The sequence below is a fragment of the Bos javanicus genome, chromosome 6 (assembly GCF_032452875.1).
Source record: "Bos javanicus breed banteng chromosome 6, ARS-OSU_banteng_1.0, whole genome shotgun sequence".
Lineage (NCBI taxonomy): Eukaryota > Metazoa > Chordata > Mammalia > Artiodactyla > Bovidae > Bos > Bos javanicus.
This window is the reverse complement of record NC_083873.1, coordinates 44,994,651-45,017,656: the sequence shown is the minus strand read 5'-3', so window position 1 is coordinate 45,017,656 and position 23,006 is coordinate 44,994,651. Positions and strand designations below refer to the sequence as shown.

The 23,006-nt window shown below is 36.7% G+C and overlaps 1 protein-coding gene and 1 long non-coding RNA gene across 4 annotated transcripts in view; one reads left to right on the top strand and one right to left on the bottom strand.

Moving 5' to 3' along the window:
• The window catches only part of SEPSECS (Sep (O-phosphoserine) tRNA:Sec (selenocysteine) tRNA synthase), a 40,509-nt gene extending 21,656 nt beyond the window's left edge, over window positions 1-18,853 (top strand). For 2 of the 3 annotated variants that reach the window (XM_061419825.1, XM_061419824.1), the window contains exons 9-11: window positions 11,495-11,588; window positions 13,041-13,131; window positions 14,484-18,853. In XM_061419825.1, coding sequence (XP_061275809.1) covers window positions 11,495-11,588; window positions 13,041-13,131; window positions 14,484-14,787 — 489 coding nt within the window. In that variant the 3' untranslated portion in view covers window positions 14,788-18,853. Of the gene's footprint in view, window positions 1-11,494; window positions 11,589-13,040; window positions 13,132-13,845; window positions 13,980-14,483 lie in introns of all 3 variants that reach the window. The other variant, XR_009736942.1, reaches the window with a different exon arrangement.
• Window positions 6,590-21,546, bottom strand: LOC133249415 (uncharacterized). Its single transcript, XR_009736943.1, has 3 exons — window positions 21,458-21,546; window positions 10,041-10,254; window positions 6,590-7,098 (listed from the first exon to the last, which is right to left on the bottom strand). It is a non-coding gene; the product is annotated as an uncharacterized LOC133249415 (long non-coding RNA).
• Between the last annotated feature and the right edge of the window lie 1,460 nt (window positions 21,547-23,006).

Genomic DNA, 23,006 nt, shown 5'->3' with positions numbered 1-23,006 from the left:
TCAACCCATAGGAAAGTAATTGCTTACTTTTTATTGTTAGGACATCTCTTAAGATTTACATGATATAGGAAAAAGATGGTCAACCTCAGTCTTTAGGGAAATACAAATTAAAGTGAGATGTCACTAATATAAAAAACAAAAACTAATATAAAAAACTAATCAGCAACTTTGATAACGCTTTGGCAGTTTCTTGTATACTTAACATAAAAACTAGTGTCCCACTCTTAGCTATTTAGTCAAGAGAAATGAAAAATTGTATGTGTACAAAAACTTATATGTGAATGTTCATGGTGATTTTATTCATAATTGCCAAAAGCTGGAAACAACTCAAATGTCCATCATCTGGGGTATAAACAAACTGATACATACATACTCTGCAATAAAAAGGAACCAACTACTGACATATGCAACAGCATAATAACTCTCAAGTGCATTATGCTAAATGAAATAAGCCAGACTTGAAAGGCTACATATTGTATGTAGCCATCCTTTTTGTAAAAGGCAAAAAGATATCAGGACAGAAAAGAGATCAGTGGATGCTAGAGGCCTGGGTTGGGGAGGGGATTATTAATGGTAGTGAAATGTTTTGTATCTTGATAGTGGGAGTAGTTCCATGACTGTATGTTTGTCAGAATTCACAGAAGTGGACACCTGAAATTTTACTGTGTGTAAATTATGCCTCAATAGCCCTGAAAAGAAATTCTAGATGATTAGACTAAAACTCCAGTTTGATGAACTCCAAGAAATAATCATCTTGTTTTGAGAGAGAAAACCTCAGCAGAATCTTTCAATGCTCCTTCCCCATAGGACAGATGGAGACTGTTGACTGAGGAAAACCATCACCTGTATATGTGAAAGTTGTATCAGACACCGGGGGTCTTAGCTCTCCTGTCCCTAGTTGTTTCACTATGGTAAAGGTACTTGAACTCACAAATTTTTTTCCCTTATTTATGAAAGAAACAATTGACATCTAGGCCACTTCTAATTCTGAAAGATTATAGAATATTTCTTAAAATGAAATAGCTGCTTTCTGGGCCTTGGGTATTATAATCATGGGAATTGGCCTGTAATTTAGTAATCCAGCACAAGTCATACTTTATATGACTTGTAATTTCTATTAAGCATTTTTTAAGTTTGAAATTTTTAAGATGATCTCTTGAATTTCATGGTTTCTCATATCCATTTCCACCCCTGTTAAGCCCTCTTGACCCACCCCCTCCCCCAGTCTGAACAGTGACAAGCTCATTTAAAATAGCATGGTCTAACGTATGGACCAGTATTTCTATGAAATAGAAATAAATAGTGGAGAACTTTGATTGTAGGATAAGTTTCACTGAGTAATTTACTAAGTATCTGTTGAGCATATATTATGTGTCAAGCCTATAATATTGATATAATAACCAATAAGATAGACAAAAGATACCTGCTCTTGTGGAGCTTACATTTTGTATGAAAGATACCAGCAATAAACAAATAACATAAAATATAAATTATAAAGTTTGTTTAATACATAAATTATACAGGTGAAAGCACTGTGGAAAAGAAGAACAGAGTAAAATAAGGGGGGTTAGGGTTGATGTGAGGGGGGAGATGGTGAGAACTGATTTTTAAAATACAGTGGTTAGTGCAGGCCTCATAGAGAACATGACTTCTGAGTTGACTTGAAGAAGTTTGAGGGAGTATACTCCGTCAAGTGTATGATGGAGAAGAGTATTTCAGGCAAAAAACCAGTACCTGAAATTAGGGCAGAAGACCAGGAACTGACTGTGGCTCAGATCATGAACTCCTTGTTGCCAAATTCAGACTTAAATTGAAGAAAGTAGGGAAAACCACTAGACCATTAAAGTATGACCTAAATAAAATCCCTTACGATTATACAGTGGAAGCAAGAGACAGATTTAAGGGACTAGATCTGATAGAGCGCCTGATGAACTATGGACAGAGGTTTGTAACATTGTACAGGAGACAGTGATCAAGACCATCCCCAAGAAATAGAAATGCAAAAAAGCAAAATGGCTGTCTGAGGAGGCCTTACAAATAGCTGTGAAAAGAAGAGAAGTGAAAGGCAAAGGAAAAAAGCAAAGATATACTCGTTTGAATGCAGAGTTCCAAAGAATAGCAAGGAGAAATAAGAAAGCCTTCCTCAGTGATCAGTGCAAAGAAATGGAGGAAAACAATAAAATGCCAAAGACCAGAGATCTCTTCAAGAAAATTCAAGATACCAAGGGAACATTTCATCCAAAGATGGACTCCATAAAGGACAGAAATGGTATGGACCTAACAGAAGCAGAAGATATTAAGAGAGGTGGCAAGAATACACAGAAGAACTGTACAAAAAAGATCTTCATGACCCAGATAATCACGATGGTGTGATCACTCACCTAGAGCCAGACATCCTGGAATGTGAAGTCAAGTGGGCCTTAGGAAGCATCACTACAAATAAAGCTAGTGGAGGTGATGGAATTCCAGTTGAGCTATTTCAAATCCTAAAAGATGATGCTGTGAAAGTGCTACACTCAGTATGTCAGCAAATTTGGAAAACTCAGAAATGGCCTCAAGAATGGAAAAGGTCCATTTCCATTCCAATCCCGAAGCAAGGCAATGCCAAAGAATGCTCAAACTACCGCACAGTTATGCTTATCTCACATGCTAGTAAAGTAATGCTCAAAATTCTCCAAGCCAGGTTTCAACAGTATGAGAACTGTGAACTTACAGATGTTCAAGCTGGTTTTAGGAAAGGCAGAGGAACCAGGGACCAAATTGCCAACATCTGCTGGATCATGGAAAAAGCAAGAGAGTTCCAGAAAAACATCTGTTTCTGCTTTATTGACTATGCCAGAGCCTTTGACTGTGTGGATCACAATAAACTGTGGAAAATTCTGAAAGAGATGGGAATACCAGACCACCTGACCTGCCTCCAGAGAAATCTCTATGCAGGTCAGGAAGCAACAGTTAGAACTGAACATGGAAGAACAGACTGGTTCCAAATAGGAAAAGTATGTCAAGTATGTCAAGGCTGTATATGTATGTCAAGGCTGTATATTGTCACCCTGCTTTTTTAACTTATATGCAGAGTACATCATGAGAAACGCTGGGCTGGATGAAGCACAAGCTGGAGTCAAGATTGCCAGGAGAAATATCAATAACCTCATATATGCAGATAACAGCACCCTTATGGCAGAAAGTGAAGAGGAACTAAAAAGCCTCTTGATGAAAGTGAAAGTGGAGAGTGAAAAAGTTGGCTTAAAGCTCAACATTCAGAAAACGAAGATCATGGCATCTGGTCCCATCACTTCATGGGAAATAGATGGGGAAACAGTGTCAGGCTTTATTTTTCTGGATTCCAAAACCACGGCAGATGGTGACTGCAGCCATGAAATTAAAAGACGCTACTCCTTGGAAGAAAAGTTATGACCAACCTAGAAAGCATATTGAAAAGCAGAGACATTACTTTGCCAGCAAAGGTCCGTCTAGTCAAGGCTATGGTTTTTCCAGTGGTCATGTATGGATGTGAGAGTTGGACTGTGAAGAAAGCTGAGTGCCGAAGAATTGATGCTTTTGAACTGTGGTGTTGGAGAAGACTCTTGAGAGTCCCTTGGACTGCAAGGAGATGCAACCAGTCCATTCTGAAGGAGATCAGCCCTGGGATTTCTTTGGAGGAAATGATGCTAAAGCTGAAACTCCAGTACTTTGGCCACCTCATGCGAAGAGTTGACTCAGGGAAAAGACTCTGATGCTGGGAGGGATTGGGGGCAGGAGGAGAAGGGGGTGACAGAGGATGAGATGGCTGGATGGCATCACTGACTTGATGGATGTGAGTCTGGGTGAACCTCAGGAGTTGGTGATGGACAGGGAGGCCTGGCGTGCTGCGATTCATGGGGTCGCAAAGAGTCGGACACGACTGAGCGACTGAACTGAACTGAACTGAAAATCACTGCAGATGGTGACTGCAGCCATGAAATTAAAAGACACTTGCTCCTTGAAAGAAAAGTTATGACCAACCTAGATAGCATTTTAAAAAGCAGAGATATTACTTTGCCAACAAAGGTCCGTCTAGTCAAAGCTATGGTTTTTCCAGTAGTCATGTATGGATGTGAGAGTTGGACCATAAAGAGGGCTGAGAGTCAAAGAATTGATGCTTTTGAACTGTGGTATTGGAGAAGACTCTTGAGAGTCCCTTGAACTGCAAGGAAATCCAACCAGTCCATCCTAAAGGAGATCAGTCCTGAATAGTCATTGGAAGGACTGATGTTGAAGCTGAAACTCCCATACTTTGGCCACCTGATGTGAAGAACTGACTCATTTGAAAAGACTCTGATGCTAGGAAAGATTGAAGGCGGAAGGAGAAGGGGATGACAGAGGATGAGATGGTTGGATGGCATCACCGACTCAATGGACATGAGTTTGAGTAAACTCTGGAAGTTGGTGATGGACAGGGAGACCTGGCATACTGCAGTCCATGAGGTCACAAAGAGTTGGACACGACTGGGTGACTGAACTGAACAGTGCATTTGAGAAGCAGAGAAGAGTGCAGTGTGATTAGGGCAAAGAGATTAAGGAGAGTTGTGAGAGTTGAGGTCAGGATGGTAATGGGGGCGGTGCTGGTCACGTAGGCCTTTCTAGGCCATGTAAGGTCTTTGCCTTGTATTCTGAGTAAAATAGCTGTTAGAGGATCTTCAATAGAGAAATACTGCTTATTCTTTTATAACTCTCATCAGACTTGTAATTATTTATTTGGTATGTAAATTTCCCCTGCAGTGTAAGTGCAGGGTCTTAACCACTGGACCACCAGGGAAGTCCCTAGTCACTGTATTTTTAACAAACTTCCCTGATAAATCTGATGCACACCCAAGCTTAAAACCCATTATTTTGGGGTACACAAATCATTTGTATCTATAATGGAAGCTTGGAACAGAAACCTGCAATGTCATAGTGTTGTAGTGTTTATGAAAGTGAAAAGTGAAAGGACATTTGGGAGCACGTAAGTCCACTCTTCAGTCTTGTTTTACATGGAATAAGTATCTTGACATCTCTTATGACTTAGATGTTCTTATAGAGACATTTCTCTATAGGGATATAGTTGAAAACTTGTGAAAAAGGAATGACTTAAAATGGTGATTACCTGTTGTGTGTAGCATTTACTGTACTTGAATAGGGCTTCCTCCCTAGCAGATACTCTTCTTCCAAAAGGACTTTTCTTACCCCTAAGGATTTTGAAATTGTTGATTTTAGGGATGTTCTGTCATTTTTTTGCAGTCTAGGAATTTCTTTTATGCCATGCTTCTTACTTTTGACATTTAGAGTTTGACTTTAAAATTTTAAGTTACTATTAGATGATGCCAAAGTCCCAAGCACGTGTACGTTTTGCTCAGCATGAATGAAAGTCCACCTGCTTTGAGACTGACTTGCAGGAATGTGTAGCTCAGCTGGTAAATGGATCCAGTAGGCAGCCCAGCTCTGATTTCACTGGGACTTTGTCCTTTATTAAACACTGGGTAAATATTTTGTGGGGAAATTTTATTTTTTAGTGTTATGAATTGGATGAGTCCACTTTAGGTGTCAAGAGATCACTCACTTTGTAGCATCCAGAACTTTATTTTTCTTTATGTAGATAGTGTAGAGTGGAAGAAACAGGGACAGGAAAAGAATAGGATTATAGCTTCGGTATAATAGCATGTGTCTGTATGAGTCCTGCTAGCTAATGTTAATTATTTTAGTCTGAAAACTGTTAGGCTAAGAGAAAAGTAGGTGGGTGGGAAACTAATATTTTTATGAACGTCTGCTGTATGTCTAGGACTCTGCGAGGTTCGTTGTGTTCATTATTTCATGCAGCGCATGTAGTACTCAGAGCAAATTTATGAGGTAAATATCATGCCCATTTTACAGATGAAATTGAGGTTAGGAGAAGTTACGCACTTACCCAGAATCACACATAAGTGCCAGAACTGCTGTTGAAACCCGAGTCTGTGTGATACTGAAGCCTCTGCACTTTCTGTCTTCCCACTCTTCCCACTTGCTTCCAGTCACCCATCAACTGTTGTGGAAGTGTTTGCCTGCTCTGTGCTAGGCATCTGAGCCATAAAAATGGTACTCTCATGACCCCTTTTCTTATTAATAGAGGTGTGTAAAATCCCAAAGGCTCTAATGTATTCATTGATTTTATTTAAAATTCTGTGTATTGAATTTACTTAGAACAGAGACTATCTATAGTAGTAATCTTCAGAGTATAAAAATGCTCATTTGAGAACTCTATCATTGTAAGAGAATAAAAGTTTGCTTTTTAACAACTTCATTCAACAGGAAAGTCTTTTTCTTGAAAAACGTGGATGTCCTCCATAAACCATAATTGCATATATGTAGCATAAATATTGTTTTTTTTATTGGATTTGTTGCAGAAGTAAAACCCTCTTTTGTTTAAATGGACTTGCTTTTGAACTGTGAAAATTTAATCGTGATAGTTTATTGGTTCAGCTCTGGAGAAGCTGAGGCATAGCTATTTTGCTCCAGCCAGAGCTATTTTTATACCATCACTGAGAGCTCCTTTTTATATTATTGGTGTTATTGCGTACTAAAAAAGGAGTGTTAAAAGAAAACTTAGGATTTTTTTTAATTCTGTGCCCTTATTCACCACAATGATATTTTTAGAGGTTATTTCATCTAGCTATATCTCTTCCAAAAAGGCTTTATCTTTTTCACAGTAAAAGCAGACAAGAACTCAGCTTGAAGCCATTCCTCCTCAAGCCTTCTTTTTTGAAGAGTGAAAGGATCTAAGAGAGTGGAACTGTGTGTGTGAATTGAACCTGTTCACCCTTAGCCCCTTCCTGATCAACATGTCTGCTTCATTGAGGGGAGAAGTGACCAGGAAGTTTAACTGAAGAGGCCTTTAAGAACAGGGATGAAAATTGCAGAAACTATTTCTTTGAGTTGCTCTATGCAAAAGAATAATCAGTCTTAGATGTTCATCTCTGCTTCAGGTTTGGTTCCAGAGAAGACCATTATTCTGCTTAGCTTTACTTTTTATAAGAGTGCTCTGCTGAACCGGACAGGCAGGTAATCGTTCATTGTTGCAAATATCTGCTGATTTGGGAAAGAGAATATCTGCAGAAAAGGAATGACAAAATGGCTGCTTCAGTGACTGGAATTTGTTTGCTGAAACTTGGAGAGCGTTAGACATATAACTCAAACAAACTTTGTAGCCCTAAAGGTAGAGTAGTTGAATCCCAACGAAAGTGTCAGATTTTAGGCCTGGATATGAAGCATCAGTAGAGAAGTTTGAAAGCTTTAGCCTGTGCGGCATGGAGTATGTCTGGACCTGTGGCCTGGCCATTGTCATGGATAGCAGCATCCCACGTTTAGTATGTGTGTCTTCACTTAGAACATCTGTGTGAGTGGATGTGTACCTCCAGTCCATTGTCTGTCCATCCTTACACATTATTATCATTGAAATACCAGACTACTTGTTATGTTTCCTTTTTGATTTATTACCCACCTTATGAGGCATATTGTAATGATATGTGAAGTTCTCTTTCATCGTGTAACATGAAATAGTTATTTCAAAAGACGTGGTTACCTAAGACCCTTTTCTTTAAAATTTAGTGAATTATGTACATCTTGGATTATGGGAACGGATAAGCTAGATGTTGGGCTTCACAACTGCAAATCAATTTGCAAAAGGCTATATGAAAGATAATGCTTAATGTAATTCAACTTCTCTTCCATTAACATCTTGAGTTATGGTGTAAAGTTCTATATTTTTATTCTAGAAATGTAGCTGACATTAGCATTCAGGTGTACGGTTCAGCTTATCTCTGGTGAAGAATCTTTTAAAATTAAGTTAAATACAGCACAAAAGACATAGAAAATCAATAATATTTCATTTCTTTTAAGTAAGATCTTTCTATATACATTTGTTTGGAGTGCTTATAAATTTCTCCCTTCACAGGAGTATTTTATAATAAATGTCAGTTATAGATTTAACTGTAGGAAAAAAATAGTTCAGGTTTTGAAATACCTTTAATATATCAGGTAAAAAACTGCTTAGCTAAGTATTAGTGTAGGAAATAGTGGTACAGTCTCTTAAATGATATTTTTAAAGTGTAGTGATATTAATGGGAGAGCATTTAGGACCTTAATATGTGAAATACTGTAGGACTCAGTACATTGTGCTTTAAGATATTTTACGCTGCTTTATTTATTGGATTACTTGTCATAACCCTTTATACAGAGTAGAGATACTAAAAACATTTGCAGATGGATGTGAACTTGACTCACAAATATATTCTTTTTGTTTAATTACTCCCATACTAGTAATATGTGATTTAGTTACTTTAGCATTACATTTATAGTCTGAAGATTTTTATTCTAATATTAGCTACCATTCCAGTGGTATTAGCAAGTAATTGATAGAACTGGATAGAATTAATTTGTTAAGGTATTAGAAATTGAACACTGGAAAAATCTGTTTTTTAATAGCCATGTATGCATTAGTGAATTTAAAAGCATCCTCTAAGGGTGTTATTAAGGAACCATTTCCTTTCTTTTTTTTTTTTTAAAGAAATAGCTAAGTACAAATTAAGGAGAAATTACTCTTTTCAGGTTCCTTTTATTCTACAAGTGTGATCACATTGGTGATAACTGTGGCAGTCATACTAGAGAGAATAATATTTTAAATTTGGCCCTCACAATTGAAATAAGTTTTTTGTTGTTAGTGTTAGGGGGGAGAATGTGGGAGTCTGTAAAAGGCATTTCCTGGCTCTCAGATTTGTTTCTGCTTATGCGGAGAAGGCAATGGCACCCCACTCCAGTACTCTTGCCTGGAAAATCCCATGGATGGAGGAGGCTGGTAGGCTGTAGTCCATGGGGTCGCTAAGAGTCGGACACGACTGAGCGACTTCACTTTGACTTTTCACTTTCATGCATTGGAGAAGGAAATGGCAACCCACTCCAGTGTTCTTGCCTGGAGAATCCCAGGGACGGGGGAGCCTGGTGGGCTGCCGTCTGTGGGGTCGAACAGAGTCGGACACGACTGAAGTGACTTAGCAGCAGCATGGGAAGTTAATGAATTTGACAGTAAGAGAGAATTAGATTCCCATTAAGACTTTAATGTATAATATGAAGAATCAGCAGTTAACATCTAAATTAAAATATATGACTTTTTTTTTCTTTTTTAAACAGCACTGAACATTTTTAAAATTTTATTTTTAATGTTTTTGGCCTGTAGGATCTTAGTTCCCCAGCCAGGGATTGAACCCAGACCATTGGCAGTGAAAGCACCAAGTCCTGACCACTGGACCTCTAGGGGAATTCCCAACACTGAGCATTATGATAGTGACCTAGTTACTTTATAGTAAAGGGAAATACGTAAATGAAACCCAGGAATTTTGCTCTTCATTAACACTGGCATGGTACCTAAAAGATATTAAATTATTCCAGTTATAGGAAAAACTCTTGATTTTAAAATTTCATTTGATTTTCTTATAATTTCACCTAGTGAACATCAAAATATTAGTTTAAGACGGAAGGGCCAGGAAATCTTTATATGTCTAAGAAAAGATGCCCACTCTTTTTTCTGTTACTGCAAATGGTGATAACATATGTCTCCTAAAGTATTTCTGTACACTTTTTTTTTTTAATGACAGAAGAGAAAAACTTATTAAATATAACAGTATGTTTACTTATAACTTCATTTGGTATGACAAATGTGGATGTTAACTTTTTTAATATAAAAAGAATCAGTATATTTTAGTGATCTAAGATTTCATAATTCTGGCATGCTGAGAATTGATCTTAAAAGATCCTAAAAATTTAAGAATGAGTATTAAAGTTTTTTTAGGTCAGAATATAAAATATACTGTGTTGACAAGGATAAAAATGCTTGTGGTCTTAAGGAGACTCATTCATAATTCATAAACCTGGTAGGAATTTTCCTCTTCTTTTAATCCTTACCTAACAAAAGACAGAGTTAGTCATCTACTATGTGCTTTAGACATGAAAAAGCTACTCTGGGTCCCAGTGTGGGCTCAGACTCGCCAATCCTTAACCTTAGAGAAAACTGAAGCCGCTTATGTGGTCTTTGAAGTTCAAGTATGATTTCCTCCTGTCTTCACTTAGGTACTCTGTTGGCCCTTGGCTCTTTGGTACATCATTAGAATTTATATGTCTTGACTATGGCTGGAGGAGGTCATTGCAAATGGGTTTGTTCAGCTGCAGACTTACTGGGGCAGATATTCATTTCAACACTTTTTAAAGTCCTTACTAGGAGAAGAAAAAACAATTTTAGGTCAAATAGTTGCCAACTTAATATTTGTTTGTAGCTTCATTAAATTCTCAAATGTGCCTGTGCACATGAAATTTTGTACTTGTAAAATAATATGTATTTTTACTTTTTACTACCAGATATACTTTTCAGAGTAGGATCAACAGTACAGTTTTTAGTTGTTAGCTGCTATATTTTTTTTTAATTGAGTTAAAAGGAAATTGTTAATTTTAAGTTTATAATATTAAAGGAAATTAATTTTTAAACTGTCTCTTCCCAATTCACTTACATACTAAAATCTTGGCATATTTTTCTTGATGTTGGGAAAACAGTGGTGAAGAAGGTAAGGAGTCCCAGCTTTCAAGTTTTTCCATTCTAGTGGGTAGTCATAGGCAATATTTATTTGAGCACATAAAAGAGATAACTTCAGACTGTGTAAGTATAGTGAAGGAACCAAAATAGACAGTGGTGTTGGAGGGAGATTAGGAGCTGGAGGTAGGCAGGGTCTACAGTTACTTTAATAGAGAAGAGATAAGGTCTCCTTAGATTGTGACAAAAGGGACCACTCATGGCATGATCTGGGAGAAGAGCCTTCCCAGTCCTGGAGGAGCAGGCACAAAGGTTAGACGTGTCCAGGGATCAGAAAAGGAGGCTGATGTGGCTGGCACGTAGTAAGTAGAGGGAATGGTTGTTGCCGAGTTGGGCATGTTGGCTTGACTGGATCATGCAGGGCCTTATAGATGAAGAGTTGTTGTTGTTTTTTCTTTGTTTTTTGTTTTTAATACTTACAGGAGGAAGTTGGGAGGAACATGATCAGATTTATGTTTTTGAAAGACCACTCTGGCCTCGGTCTGAAGAACAGATTGTAGAAGGGCGGGAAAGAAGGCAGAGAAGTCATTTAGAATCTATTGCTGTGGTCCAGGGGAGAGGTTGATGGCTGCTTAGACTAGAGTGGTAGCCCTGGAGATTCTGAAAAGAGGATGGATTTCTGATAGATATGTGATAGCACCTGAGCAGGAAATGTTCTGGTTCTTTACCTTTAAATCCTGTGGTTTCAGATCATTCTGGCAGCTCTGAATCTTACTATATTGTGGCAAAGGAAAGAATTGTCCCTAGGGCACATGGATGAGTTAATTTACAGCATAGACTATACACCAGTCAGATTTGTTTTACTCAATCCGGCAAGTTGCAGTGAGTGTTTATTTGATTTTCTGTAAATGTAACATTTTGTTGTTGCAGGAAATGTTTTCCTATTTGTCCAACCAACTAAAGAAGCTGTCAGAAGCCTACAATGAAAGACTGTTGCATACACCTCACAATCCCATATCTTTAGGTAATTTTTTTTCTTTTTTAAAACATTAGTACTTCTGAACCATTTCCAGTGGGAAGCTGGTATTTCTCAAAAGAGTATGAGTTCTTCCTTGTTACAGTGATGTTTCTAATTTCATTACAGTACTGATTTGTAAATTTTAAAAATTTAGTTAGCCTTTTTAAATGCTTTAATGTATTTCAAAGGTAAAACCTATGTGTTGAAAGAATTCAAATCTGTATTATGTTGCAATGAATATATGGAAAAAATACTTTGACCTCTTGCTTCTTACCAGAATAATTTGGTCAATAATAAGGAATCTATATAACTATTTAAAAATTTCTACCAGTTAAAAAAATACCATAACATTGGATATTAAAGTTACTCTTATAATTTTTAATGCTATTATTGTTAGTTTTCCTTAGTATGCCTATGTTAGAGATATCAGTGTTTATGATAATTTAATATTGTCATTGTAGTACAGGAGCTACTAAACAGGTTAATATGAATGTTGATTTTTATGTATTTAACATTTAAGCTTCATAATTACCTCTTTTAATTTGTGAATATATATAGTATAATATGGCTCATATTTATGTATATCTGAGGAAAGTAAGGAAATTAATAATCTGTAGTTGAAGCCTTTTCCAGGAATGAACTTCCTTGGAAAACCTTTTGGCCACTGATAGATAATAAATCACCCTAGTCAGTCCTCTCTGTTGGTTTAAAATCTAGGTAGATGCTATAGAAGGTGATATGGTGTGATCTGAATTTCAGTTCTGCCATGTAGTAGCCTCTAACTTTCTTTTCCCTGTCTATAAGTAGAGATAATGATCCCTCACATACAAAGTTAAGAGTGGTTGAGATTATAACTGTAAAGTATCTAGTATGGTAAGTCATGCTATTCATGTCATTGTTCCATGAATTTAATTGGAATATTCACTCTTTGGAAGGGTTGTATGGAAATTCTTTTCTGAGTATGTTAGCTTGTTTTAAAATATTTTTCTTTGATATGCAAGAAAATCCTTACTATAATTTATTAAGTGCATTAAAGTGAAATGGTGCCATGAGACAATGAATAAAAAGTGCTATCTCCATGGAATAAGCCAGTTGCAAAAGATAAATGCCATATGATTCCACCTGTGTGAGGCACTTAAGAGTACTCAAAATCATGATAGAAAGTGTAATGCCGGTTGCTAGGGTCGGGGAGAATGGAGAATTACAGTTTAATAGGTGTAGAGTGTCAGTTTTTAAGAGAAAAAGAGTTATGGAGATGAATGGTGTAATGGTTGTTTAACAGTGTTTGAGTATTTAATACCACTGAAGTATATACTTAAAAATTGGGTAAGATGGTAAATTTTATGCTTTATGTTTGTTAACACAATAAAAAAAAGTAACGTCTTCATGGTTATTTGTTTCTTGAGTGGTTTTGGGCTGGTGAACCAAGGCTCACTGGAATACTGTTTTCTCTTTCAGCTATGACACTTAGAACCCTAGATAAACACTGTAGCAGAGCTGTCACTCAGCTGGGCTCCATGCTTTTTACAAGACAGGTTTCTGGAGCCAGGTAAGTATGTTTAAAAGGGAATTGGTTTTATTTTGTGTTATAAAGTTAATGAAGTATGTTTCCTTACCAATAAGTCCCTCAAGTATATGGTGAGCTATACCTGAGGATTCATCATGGAGGAAAATAGTGATGAGGTAGAGAATCTGTGAGGCTGTTATGCATCCACCTGTAGTGTGTGAAATAGTCACAAAGGGATATGAATCTTGTTTAATAGATACACAAAAACAAAGTTCATTACCCTCTGTACAAATTTGTATTTATTTTCCTTTGTTAGATAATCTTCACATTATGGTGTTAGAAATAAGTTAGCTTCATTCTTAAGTTTAAGTGAAAATGTTTTTAAGGAAAAGTCCATTTCCTAAACTGAAAACAGCTATGCAGTTCTTGTCTTGCCTTTGAAAAATGTCTTTTTTGCTTTTATAGCTTAAGATGAATTTCATTTTTCATTTTATATTTGATGAGTCAGAGAAAGATGACTTGAAGTAGCTTGCTCTAAGTACTCTTCTTACATGCTTCTACTAAAGAATTTCTCTCTGACTACCAGAGGTCAGAGATTTCACGTCAAAGAACAACTTCCTAAAAGGAAAAAATCTTAGATTACTTCACCGTTTTAACTTGATGAGCTCTATCTGTATGCAGCATAGTTTTGACACTTATAAAATGGTTTTCTTGGCCTTGCTTTTTAGTGTTGCCCCTATTTGTCTTTATGTTTAGGTTGATCTTAATTGGCTGCTTTTTAAAAAAAGTACTGTTAGAAATCTGCTTATATCAAGTATGCCAGTGAAATCAAGCTTTAAAAATGCATGTGCCATTGCTGAGTATTGCTAGTTGCTGACCATCAATCCACTGTAAGCAATTATGCGATTTCTTCTGGAGCCTTGCTCTAAAACCTTCCATGCATAATATGATCAGATAGGTGTAATTTTAGTCTATTGATTACTTGAGGAGATACATGGCAGTTAATCAAAGTGGTTTGATTTACAAACTTAAATATTCCATTGAAGTGTGTATATGTGAAGTGTCAAATTTCCATATTTGGTACAAAAACAAATAATTTTCTTTCTACTTTTTGGAAGATGTGAAGGTGTTTTTGATTTCTAGAGCTTGTAGCTCTTTAATAGAAGATAAGGTAATGGTAAGCATCAGATAGTACCTTCCTGTGTGAAGTGCATTGTATCGTATAATTTTATTTTAAGGCTGACAGTCTGTTTTCATAGGCTACGATCTATAGCTGTTTTTAAACTTTTTAGTAAGTGGGTGTAAGGCTTAGTAACACAGCTTTCTTTTGTTTATGAGTGATACTCTGTTAACATCACCAGACATATTAAATTGGTAAATCTTTTCCCTTTCAGGGTTGTTCCTCTTGGGTCTATGCAGACTGTGAGTGGCTACACTTTCAGAGGCTTTATGTCACATACAAATAATTACCCTTGTGCTTACCTCAATGCTGCGTCAGCCATTGGAATGAAGACACAGGATGTGGACTTGTTCATAAAGAGACTTGACAAGTGTTTAAAGACAGTCAAAAAGGAACAAAATAAAAAGAGTGACATATCTGGAGTTGACAATAATGACAAAACTGAAGATGTGGATATAGAAGAAATGGCTTTAAAACTAGATAATGTATGTCTTGACACATGCCAGGATTCTTCTTGATGACATGTGAAGGGTTTCTTTTTGATAATTTGAAAGAAGTGAGGAGGCTACAGTATAAGCTAACAGTTTAAAGACAAAACGTAAGATTTTTGAATTGAGAATTTCATGGAGAATATTTGGTCAAGGAATAGAATATGGTCTGAGCTAGCCATTGATGATTGTTACATTTGTTGTTTTTAGACTGCTTCAATCATTACCATCCTCAACAGGTCATAATATACAATTAACATTTTTCCAATTGTTAAACATTTGCCAATTAAGCATTATGATTCAGATAATTCTTACTAATAGGTTGATAGTAAAATTACACATGACCTCTGATTCTCTTTGAAATGTGTAGACTGTGTTCCTCTGACCATTCTCTGTCATTCACAAATTACTTAGTTTCTGACCACACAGAATTTAGAAAGATCACTAATGCTACTATTTACTAGATGTTTGTCGATGTGTGTAAGTCATGGTATGCCTGTAAAATGGATATTTCCCAGGAAAGCAGAGTCAAGGTGTAAGCTTTAATTTTCACTCAATAGAAATGGATCTCAACTTCAGGATGATTTGCTTATATCTAAGAAACATTTGGGGATCTTTTTGATTGTCAAAACTAGCAGAATACTATTGATATCCAGTTAGTGGAGGCCAGGCATGCTGTTCAACATCCTACAATGGGCAAGACAACTTCCCAAAATAAAGATTTATCTAGCCCCAAATCTCACTAGAGCTGTGGTTGAGAAACACTGCTCTAAATTCTCTCGTAGCTCAGTCAGTAAAGAATCTGCCTGCGATGCAGGAGACCTGGATTCGATTCCTGGATGGGAAAGATCCCTTGGAGAAGGAAATGGCAACCCACTCCAATATTCTTGCTTGGAGAATCCCATGGACAGAGGAGCCTGGCAGGCTGTAGTCCATAGGGTTGCAAGAGTTGGACATGACTTAGCGACTAAACCACCACCAAAGTAAGAGAACTCCTAAATAAAGAGAAGTTTTCCATAGCAGCTTTACTTATTCACTAGTAACTTAATATAAAGTAGCTCCGTAAATGTTAATGAATTACACAGTATGCAGATTCTTAACTGATAACAGAGGTTACCTCTTCTGAGTATATAATTATAAACTGTTAATATGACACGTGTGCATTTTTCCATTTGGGAAAGTGAAAACTTTATTTCAGTGTTTTTGCCTCAAGCAGTCTTGGTTAGCTTGTTCAGGTGTTTTGTACAGCCATCATCAAGAGTGGTTAACATGGGGATTCTGAACATATTTTTGCTGGGGAGGTGAAAATGGTGGAGTATGATGAACAGGTGTATTCCCTACCCATTGCCCATATGCTTCCTTCCTGAATCTGTAATCCTAGACTTACTGGCTATAACTGTTATTTTTGGTGTTAATTTTAAGACTGATAGCCTAAGGAATTAGTGAAGCTCCTGAATGCACCAAAGTTTCAAAACTGTGTTTCTTAAGACTTGCTCTGTGGAGCATTTATTCCTAAGAGATGCTCAAGGGTATGAAAGGTTCCATGAGCAAGTTGGGAACTTTGCAAACCTGCCTATTGGCATATTAAAGGCTCTAAGAATCCCTTCTATTTGAGTTTGAATATATCCTTGTCTAAAGATGGAACCTGTTTTTTTAATTAAATACTTACTGACGTCCCTTTGAATGTATTTTTGAAAACACTACAGTAGAGAATGCCACTTTTCTTTCTGGATTGTGTTTTTCTTCATTGGTTTGGTACTGTAAACTGTGTTAAACATGAGCTTAGATTGCTGCCACTCCCACTGGTAAATTAGAATATTTTATTGCCAACTTTGGAAGTCCACTGTTGAGATAAGTACTTAATTACAACTATCATAAAGGGTTGCTTTGAAATTTTTGTATGTCAGGGGTTCAGATACTTGAAGTGTCTGGGTTCTTTAAATATTTCTTTCAAAGGTAAATCCTGGATTAAAAAGTTGTATAATGTTTTTAACGTGAATTTGGGACTGAATCGAAGAACTGATTAAGATGAAGAGTTGCTATAGACCCTCTCCAGTCTGTGAAAGGAAATGAAATGATGCTGTGGATGTAGATGCTGGTGATGCAGTATACTGTCCACATAAGCCCAGATCGCTTTATAGAACGAGTGATCTATTTTATGTGATCAGCATTTAACTTAAGGAAGGCCAGAGTCCAGAGACCCGCAAATGTTTTCTCATCTGTGGTGTATCAGCAGTTCTTGGGCTACAGCTGCTGAATAGATAATAATTCTAATTGAAGATAAATTACACGAACCCACATGTGAATGATAGATATGTTATAACATTTCATTCCTGGCGCATAAAATCAGCTGCAGCTTTTACTATTAGCCCTTTCTTTTCAGAGGTTTTAGAATTCCAACTCTATTCCTGCTGGTTTCAATTTGACCTTGAGGTTGTAGAAGTCAAGAATTTTTGAAGGGATATTATAGGTTCTGCACATTTAGGCTTTCCTTTGTCCCCACTCCAGTGTCCTTTGACTTGCTATCTCTCCTTTCCATGTACATACAAGTTATTTATTTTAATCTCCTAGTAATGATTGGTAAGCCTCATAATTGGCTTTAGTTATCGTCTCACTGGGGCAAAGGGCCAACCGATGATATCTTTTCCAATCAGTGGCTAAGATGACCTCCTCTATCTTTGTGCTCCAACTGCCCTTATTAAGACTATCAGGTAGAATTTTGGAGTTTGGTTTTTAAAGTCATTGGGCTGTGTGGTAGTCTGCCCAGAAAAGAAAATTGAATAACATGAAATATTCTTTAGGTCACTACACCCAATGTGTTACTTATTATACACAGAGCAGGAAAGGGTATTTTCAATCCAATTCTCAATTTGGCTCTTAAGTTCTCTGCTGACAAATTCTCCCTCTTTCAGGGAATGATATGTGATACTAGCCTTAGGAACTCTGTGTTCAACTATAAATCTTTTTATTTAGCTTTTTGCAATAGTTGATGAGTTGATCAAATGTGAATAATTGAAAACAGTTATGTTCAGTCAATGGGCACTTGATATACAGAATGATAACTTTAAATTGAGTTTTTTTCCCTGGTATTTTGCCCTAGCACATACCTCTATTGTGGTTCTGTTTCTTTAACCACTGTAGTAAGTGCTGTCATGAGGTCTAAGCTATAGGGCATGCTTTTGGTTTTAGACTAGACAGCCATGGTAGGTCTTAGTAAAATTAAACAGAGATAATTTGTTCAACCAGTGATGTTACTTTAATATTGAATTAGTAGCTCATCCTAAGTTATATTCTTGTCTTCTTTCGTAGAGGAAAAATCCAACAACTGACAGGTATGGCAAACCCTGGTGAATCTCATTCAGGGAAACTTTTATGAATACATACACATTTGGTGCATATAAAACTTGGGTTTTCTTTTCCCACTGTCTGAAATGTACTCATTTCTGCCAAGCCCTTAAATGGTTTTGTGTTTTGCATTCATGAGGCCAGTCCCGTTTTTAAACTAAGTTTGTGTACGTAGAAGTTGAATTATTTCAGAGGTTTGATACCCTCTGAATAATTTGATAAAACAACTGAATATGCTGTGAACATCTTTTTTAAGTTCCTGTAAATAGTCTTTTCTTGTCTGTCACATCGTGTTGATTATTGGTCTCTTACGGCCGCTCAGCATACAGGCCTAAGACTTCCCCACTGTGTTCCTTCGTGCCTGCCTTTCTACTTTCATGCTCTTCTTGGTCATTATGGTGTGTACACGTGTAAGACGATGAGTTCAAGGCTAATGACTATAATTTTCCACCTAATATTTTAAAGTTCAATCTAAGGCCTTAAGCAAAATCTGAAACTATTTATATGGTCTTGTTTTTATCAAGTGATATTGGTGTCAACTTGAACATTTAGAGAACTGTGAAGAAAGACTATGTTTAAATGTATAGTTGTGAGGGATTTTAGCTATTAGAATTGAAGCTGGTGTCAGCCTGCTAACTTATGTGTTTTACTAAAAGAGAAAGATATTTCCAAAAATATTTTTGCTGTAGACTATTTAAAAATAAGACTGAATTGTATAATTTATTATGCAATAAATTTTTAATAAATCATGGCAGTGTGTTACATTATTTTACCTAATCATTGCTACAGATAAAATCTGAAAGTGCAGATAACTAACATTAAATTACTTGCACATATTTTCATTTAATCATCAGTATTAACTTGCCCAGAAATCAGCAAGGAAAGTCATACTTTGTAATGAGACTCATGAGTCATGGGGGTGGAGGCTAGATTATTTTTTTTTAAAAAGGGGAAGGAGAAGAGAATCTTCCAGCACCCATTTTGCAAAGCTCTGTTGACTGTAGACGGTTGGAGGCTTAAAAGTATTTAAAAAGAAACATGTTAATTAAATATAAAATGGTCGTACTTCCTTCTTCAGCAGACTTTGTTTTTAAATTGTACTGTTTGATTTTTGCAGGTTCTCGTTTGATTTTTAATTAAATCTTTGCACTGGTACTTATTAACCCATGTGAATTCACATTTAACCTCTCTGAATCTCAGTCTCATCGTATGTTAAGTGGGTACAATCCTTTAGGATTGAGGATTTAAGTGAGATACAAAGTGATTAACTCAATACTTGAAACATAGCACTTGCTGTTAATAACTACTATGATGGTCTGCATAAATCTATAATGTACCAATTTTTACTAGATTTAAATTAAATTTTAAAAATTAAATGAAAATCTATTTCTTAGCTTATTAGGTAGATTTTTTTTTTTCAGCCACACCATGTGGCTTACAGGATCTTAGTTCCCTAATCAGAGGAACCTTGGCCATGGCGGTGAAAACACCAAGTCCTAAACATAGGAACCCACCAGGGAATTCCCAGTAGAATTATTTCTGAGAGAGAATCATCAATAAAATTTTGTTCATTTCCAGTGGAAATTACAAAGTATTAGTTGATTTTTGATGACGATCTTTTTTCTTTTTCCAGAATTTTTCTATTTAGATTTTTGTGAATTTCTGTTTTGTGTTTATATCTGAGAGTTTTTTTTAAAGAAACATTTAAATATGCATTAATAATTTTGTGTACCTGAAATTCTAGATCACAACCCAACAAAAATGTACAGAGAAAGTTCATTTACTGTGATGCCCACATCCATTGTATTATCTGACCAAAGTTTTTGGTATAGTCAGCAGACCTACCGGCACAGTGGTTTGCTATATTTAGCCCTATTCTTATATAACTTTATAGTAGAATGATCAAATATGGGTCTCAAGCAGACCTCTTTCTTGAACTCCACACCTTTGAATTCTCCTCTTTCCCTTTTTTTCCCACATCCTACATCTAATTCATCAAGAAACTTTGTTGAATCTACCTTAAAAAGTTATCTAGGATCAAACTGCTTCTTACCTCCTCCTCTTTTATCCACTAGGTCTCACCTATCAGTGTTTTTTATCTGAATTATTTCGGTACTTCCCTCCCACCCCTAAAAGTCTCCCTGTTTTCTCACCATGCCCCATTACAATCTTATTCTCAATACAACAGCCAGAGTGATCCTTTTAAGGCGTGTAGTCACTTGCCTGCTCAAACTCTTGTAGTGACTCCTTATATCACTCAGTGTAAGTCATAGTCCTTGTTGTGCCCCCAAAGGCCCGACAGCATCTGGCCATCCTACTCCCACCCCCTTTATCTCTCTGACTTCCTTTATCTCTCTCTTTTTTCTACTCTTCACCTTTGCCCCTTCCAGCCAAACTGGCTATCTTGCTGTTCTTCAAACACTAGGCACAGTTTGCCTCAGAGCCTTGGTTCCAGCTACTTCCTCTGCCTGGAAACAGCTCAACCCAGAGGCTTGGCTAACTCACCTCTTTCATGTTTTTAATCAAACTTTCCCTTCCTGATGAGGTCTACCTAGACTACTACTCTTAATACTGGTGGCTATCTCCCCCACTTTAACATTGCTTAAAATTTTTCTTAAAGTTGAAAGTGGAGCCTCAGTTTTTTTGTGCTTAAAAGTGGGCTTCTTGTTAAAATGCACATTTGAATTCAGTAGATCTGGGGTGAGGCTGGCATTTCTAGCAAAGCAACAGGCGATAACAGATACTGGCCTGTGATACTGGCCCAGGGACCACACTGAAGAGCAAAGATACAACGTATTATGTAATTTAACTATTACATTCAATTGTTTCTCTCTATCCCTCTGGCTAGAACATAAGCTACTTCAGGGCAGGATCTTTGTCCCCTCACATATACCCAAGTACCTAAATGGCACCTGGCACATGAGACATGTATTTGTTGTATGAATGATTCAGTAGGCATTATTAATTATATTTTAACTGTGTATGAAATCTTATCATGTCTGATTGAGTCTATTCAGTGGTTTTCTATTGCTTCTAGGACAGAGCTCCAAAAATCCTATTTGGTTATGGCAGATCCAAAGAGGTCCTGCTCCAGTCTCCCCATCAAGAAAAGACTTTGTTACCTGGCTACAGCAATGTGCTTTGCTGACAACCTCCCTGATATTCACTCCTTTTTATTTTTCCTGGCCTCTCCTTGAGGCGTGTGCTATCTTAGTTCCCTGACCAGGGATTGAACCCATGCCCTCTGCATTGTTTGCTCCTTCAACGTTAGCTCAAACCTCAGTTGTTAGCTCTTTAGTAATTTAAAGTACTAATTACTGTTTTAAACATGGGGCAAGACAGTGGTTTAGCATACCTCTGACAAGTGGTCCATACACTGTGAGAAGAGTAAATCATCCCCTGAACCTTTAGGAAGAGTTCTGTTGTGACCAAAGTACTATAGTGACCAAGGTACTGTGGTGACCATGACATAATTGAGAGACCAGACTTCTACATGTCTGAGTGACATTGCACAAGTTACTTTTGACTCATCTGTAAAATTGGGGTAATGATATCTAAGAAAGTTGAAATAAAGATCAAATGTAATCATGCGTGTGAAGTACCTAGCAAGGAGTCTGATAAACAGCAAGTGCATTCATAGTAGCTATTATTACATGGCAGTTAACAACAACAACAAAGAGATTTCAACAAAGTAGCACCAGAGACAATCTTTTAAAATGTAGCTGTGTTAGACATAGAAAGCAAACCTAACAGTTATCAAAGGGGAAAGGGATGGAGATAAATTAGGAGTTTGGGATTAACATAAATACACTACTATAGGAACAAACAGGACCTACTGTATGGCACAGGAAACTATACTCAATATTTTGAGTATAGGAAAAATAATCTTTAAAAAATATATATATACACACATATCTGAATCACTGAAACTAACACAACATTGTAAATCAACTATACTTCAATTTTAAAAAATGCAGCCAGGTTTAGAGGCCTGATCTTGATTAAATCCTATTAGATCAGATGAAAAAATGAACAGTAAGATGAACTGTATTCAAAGCTGTTGTTCGAGTGGCCATTTTCCTCATGGCCCCCTCCTTCCCTCCTCTCTCCTTTGCTCCCACCTTATTTGCTACTGTTGTATTTATTTATTTGTCTTAAGTCTTTTTTTGAATCCTGTTAAAATGTATTAATAGCTACATCAGGAAATGGATAACTGCTATTTACCCTTAGCAGCAACATCTTAGTTTGGATAAGTTTATCAGATGTTTCCCTGAGAGTGGTTTATTAAAAAACGTTTTTATTATGGAAATTTTCAAACATATTGGAGAGAACCATATAATGAGGGCCACCTTTGACACTTACCAAGCCCTATTTTGTTTTACTTGCACCACCCTCTTACTTTAAAGCAAATATGCATTTTAACGTGTAGCTCACATTTCAATATGAATCTCCTACCTGAAGAATCTCCTTTCTCTTAGGAGGAGAAGGGGGCAACAGAGGATGAGATGGTTGGATGGTATCATTGACTCAATGGACATGAGTTTAAGCAAACTCCAGGAGTTAGTGAAGGACAGGGAAGCCTAGTGTGCTGCAGTCCATGGGGTTAGTAAAGAGTCGGACAAGACTGAGTAACTGAACAACAACTAAAGGACTCATTTTTTAAAAAGTCACAATACTGTTTTCAACCCCAATTATCTTGATATCATCAAATATGCTATCATTGTTCACTTCTCTAATTAATTTCCTTTTTTACATTTGAGTCATGATCCAAATAAGATCCCCTAAGGGTAGATTTTAGTGGAAAAGGGAGAAGAGGTGAGAAACAGATGGCTTGAGTAACCAGAGAAAATTGGACAAGTGCAGAGAAAAGAGATTCACAAGGCTTGAGATGGTATTTTCTAACA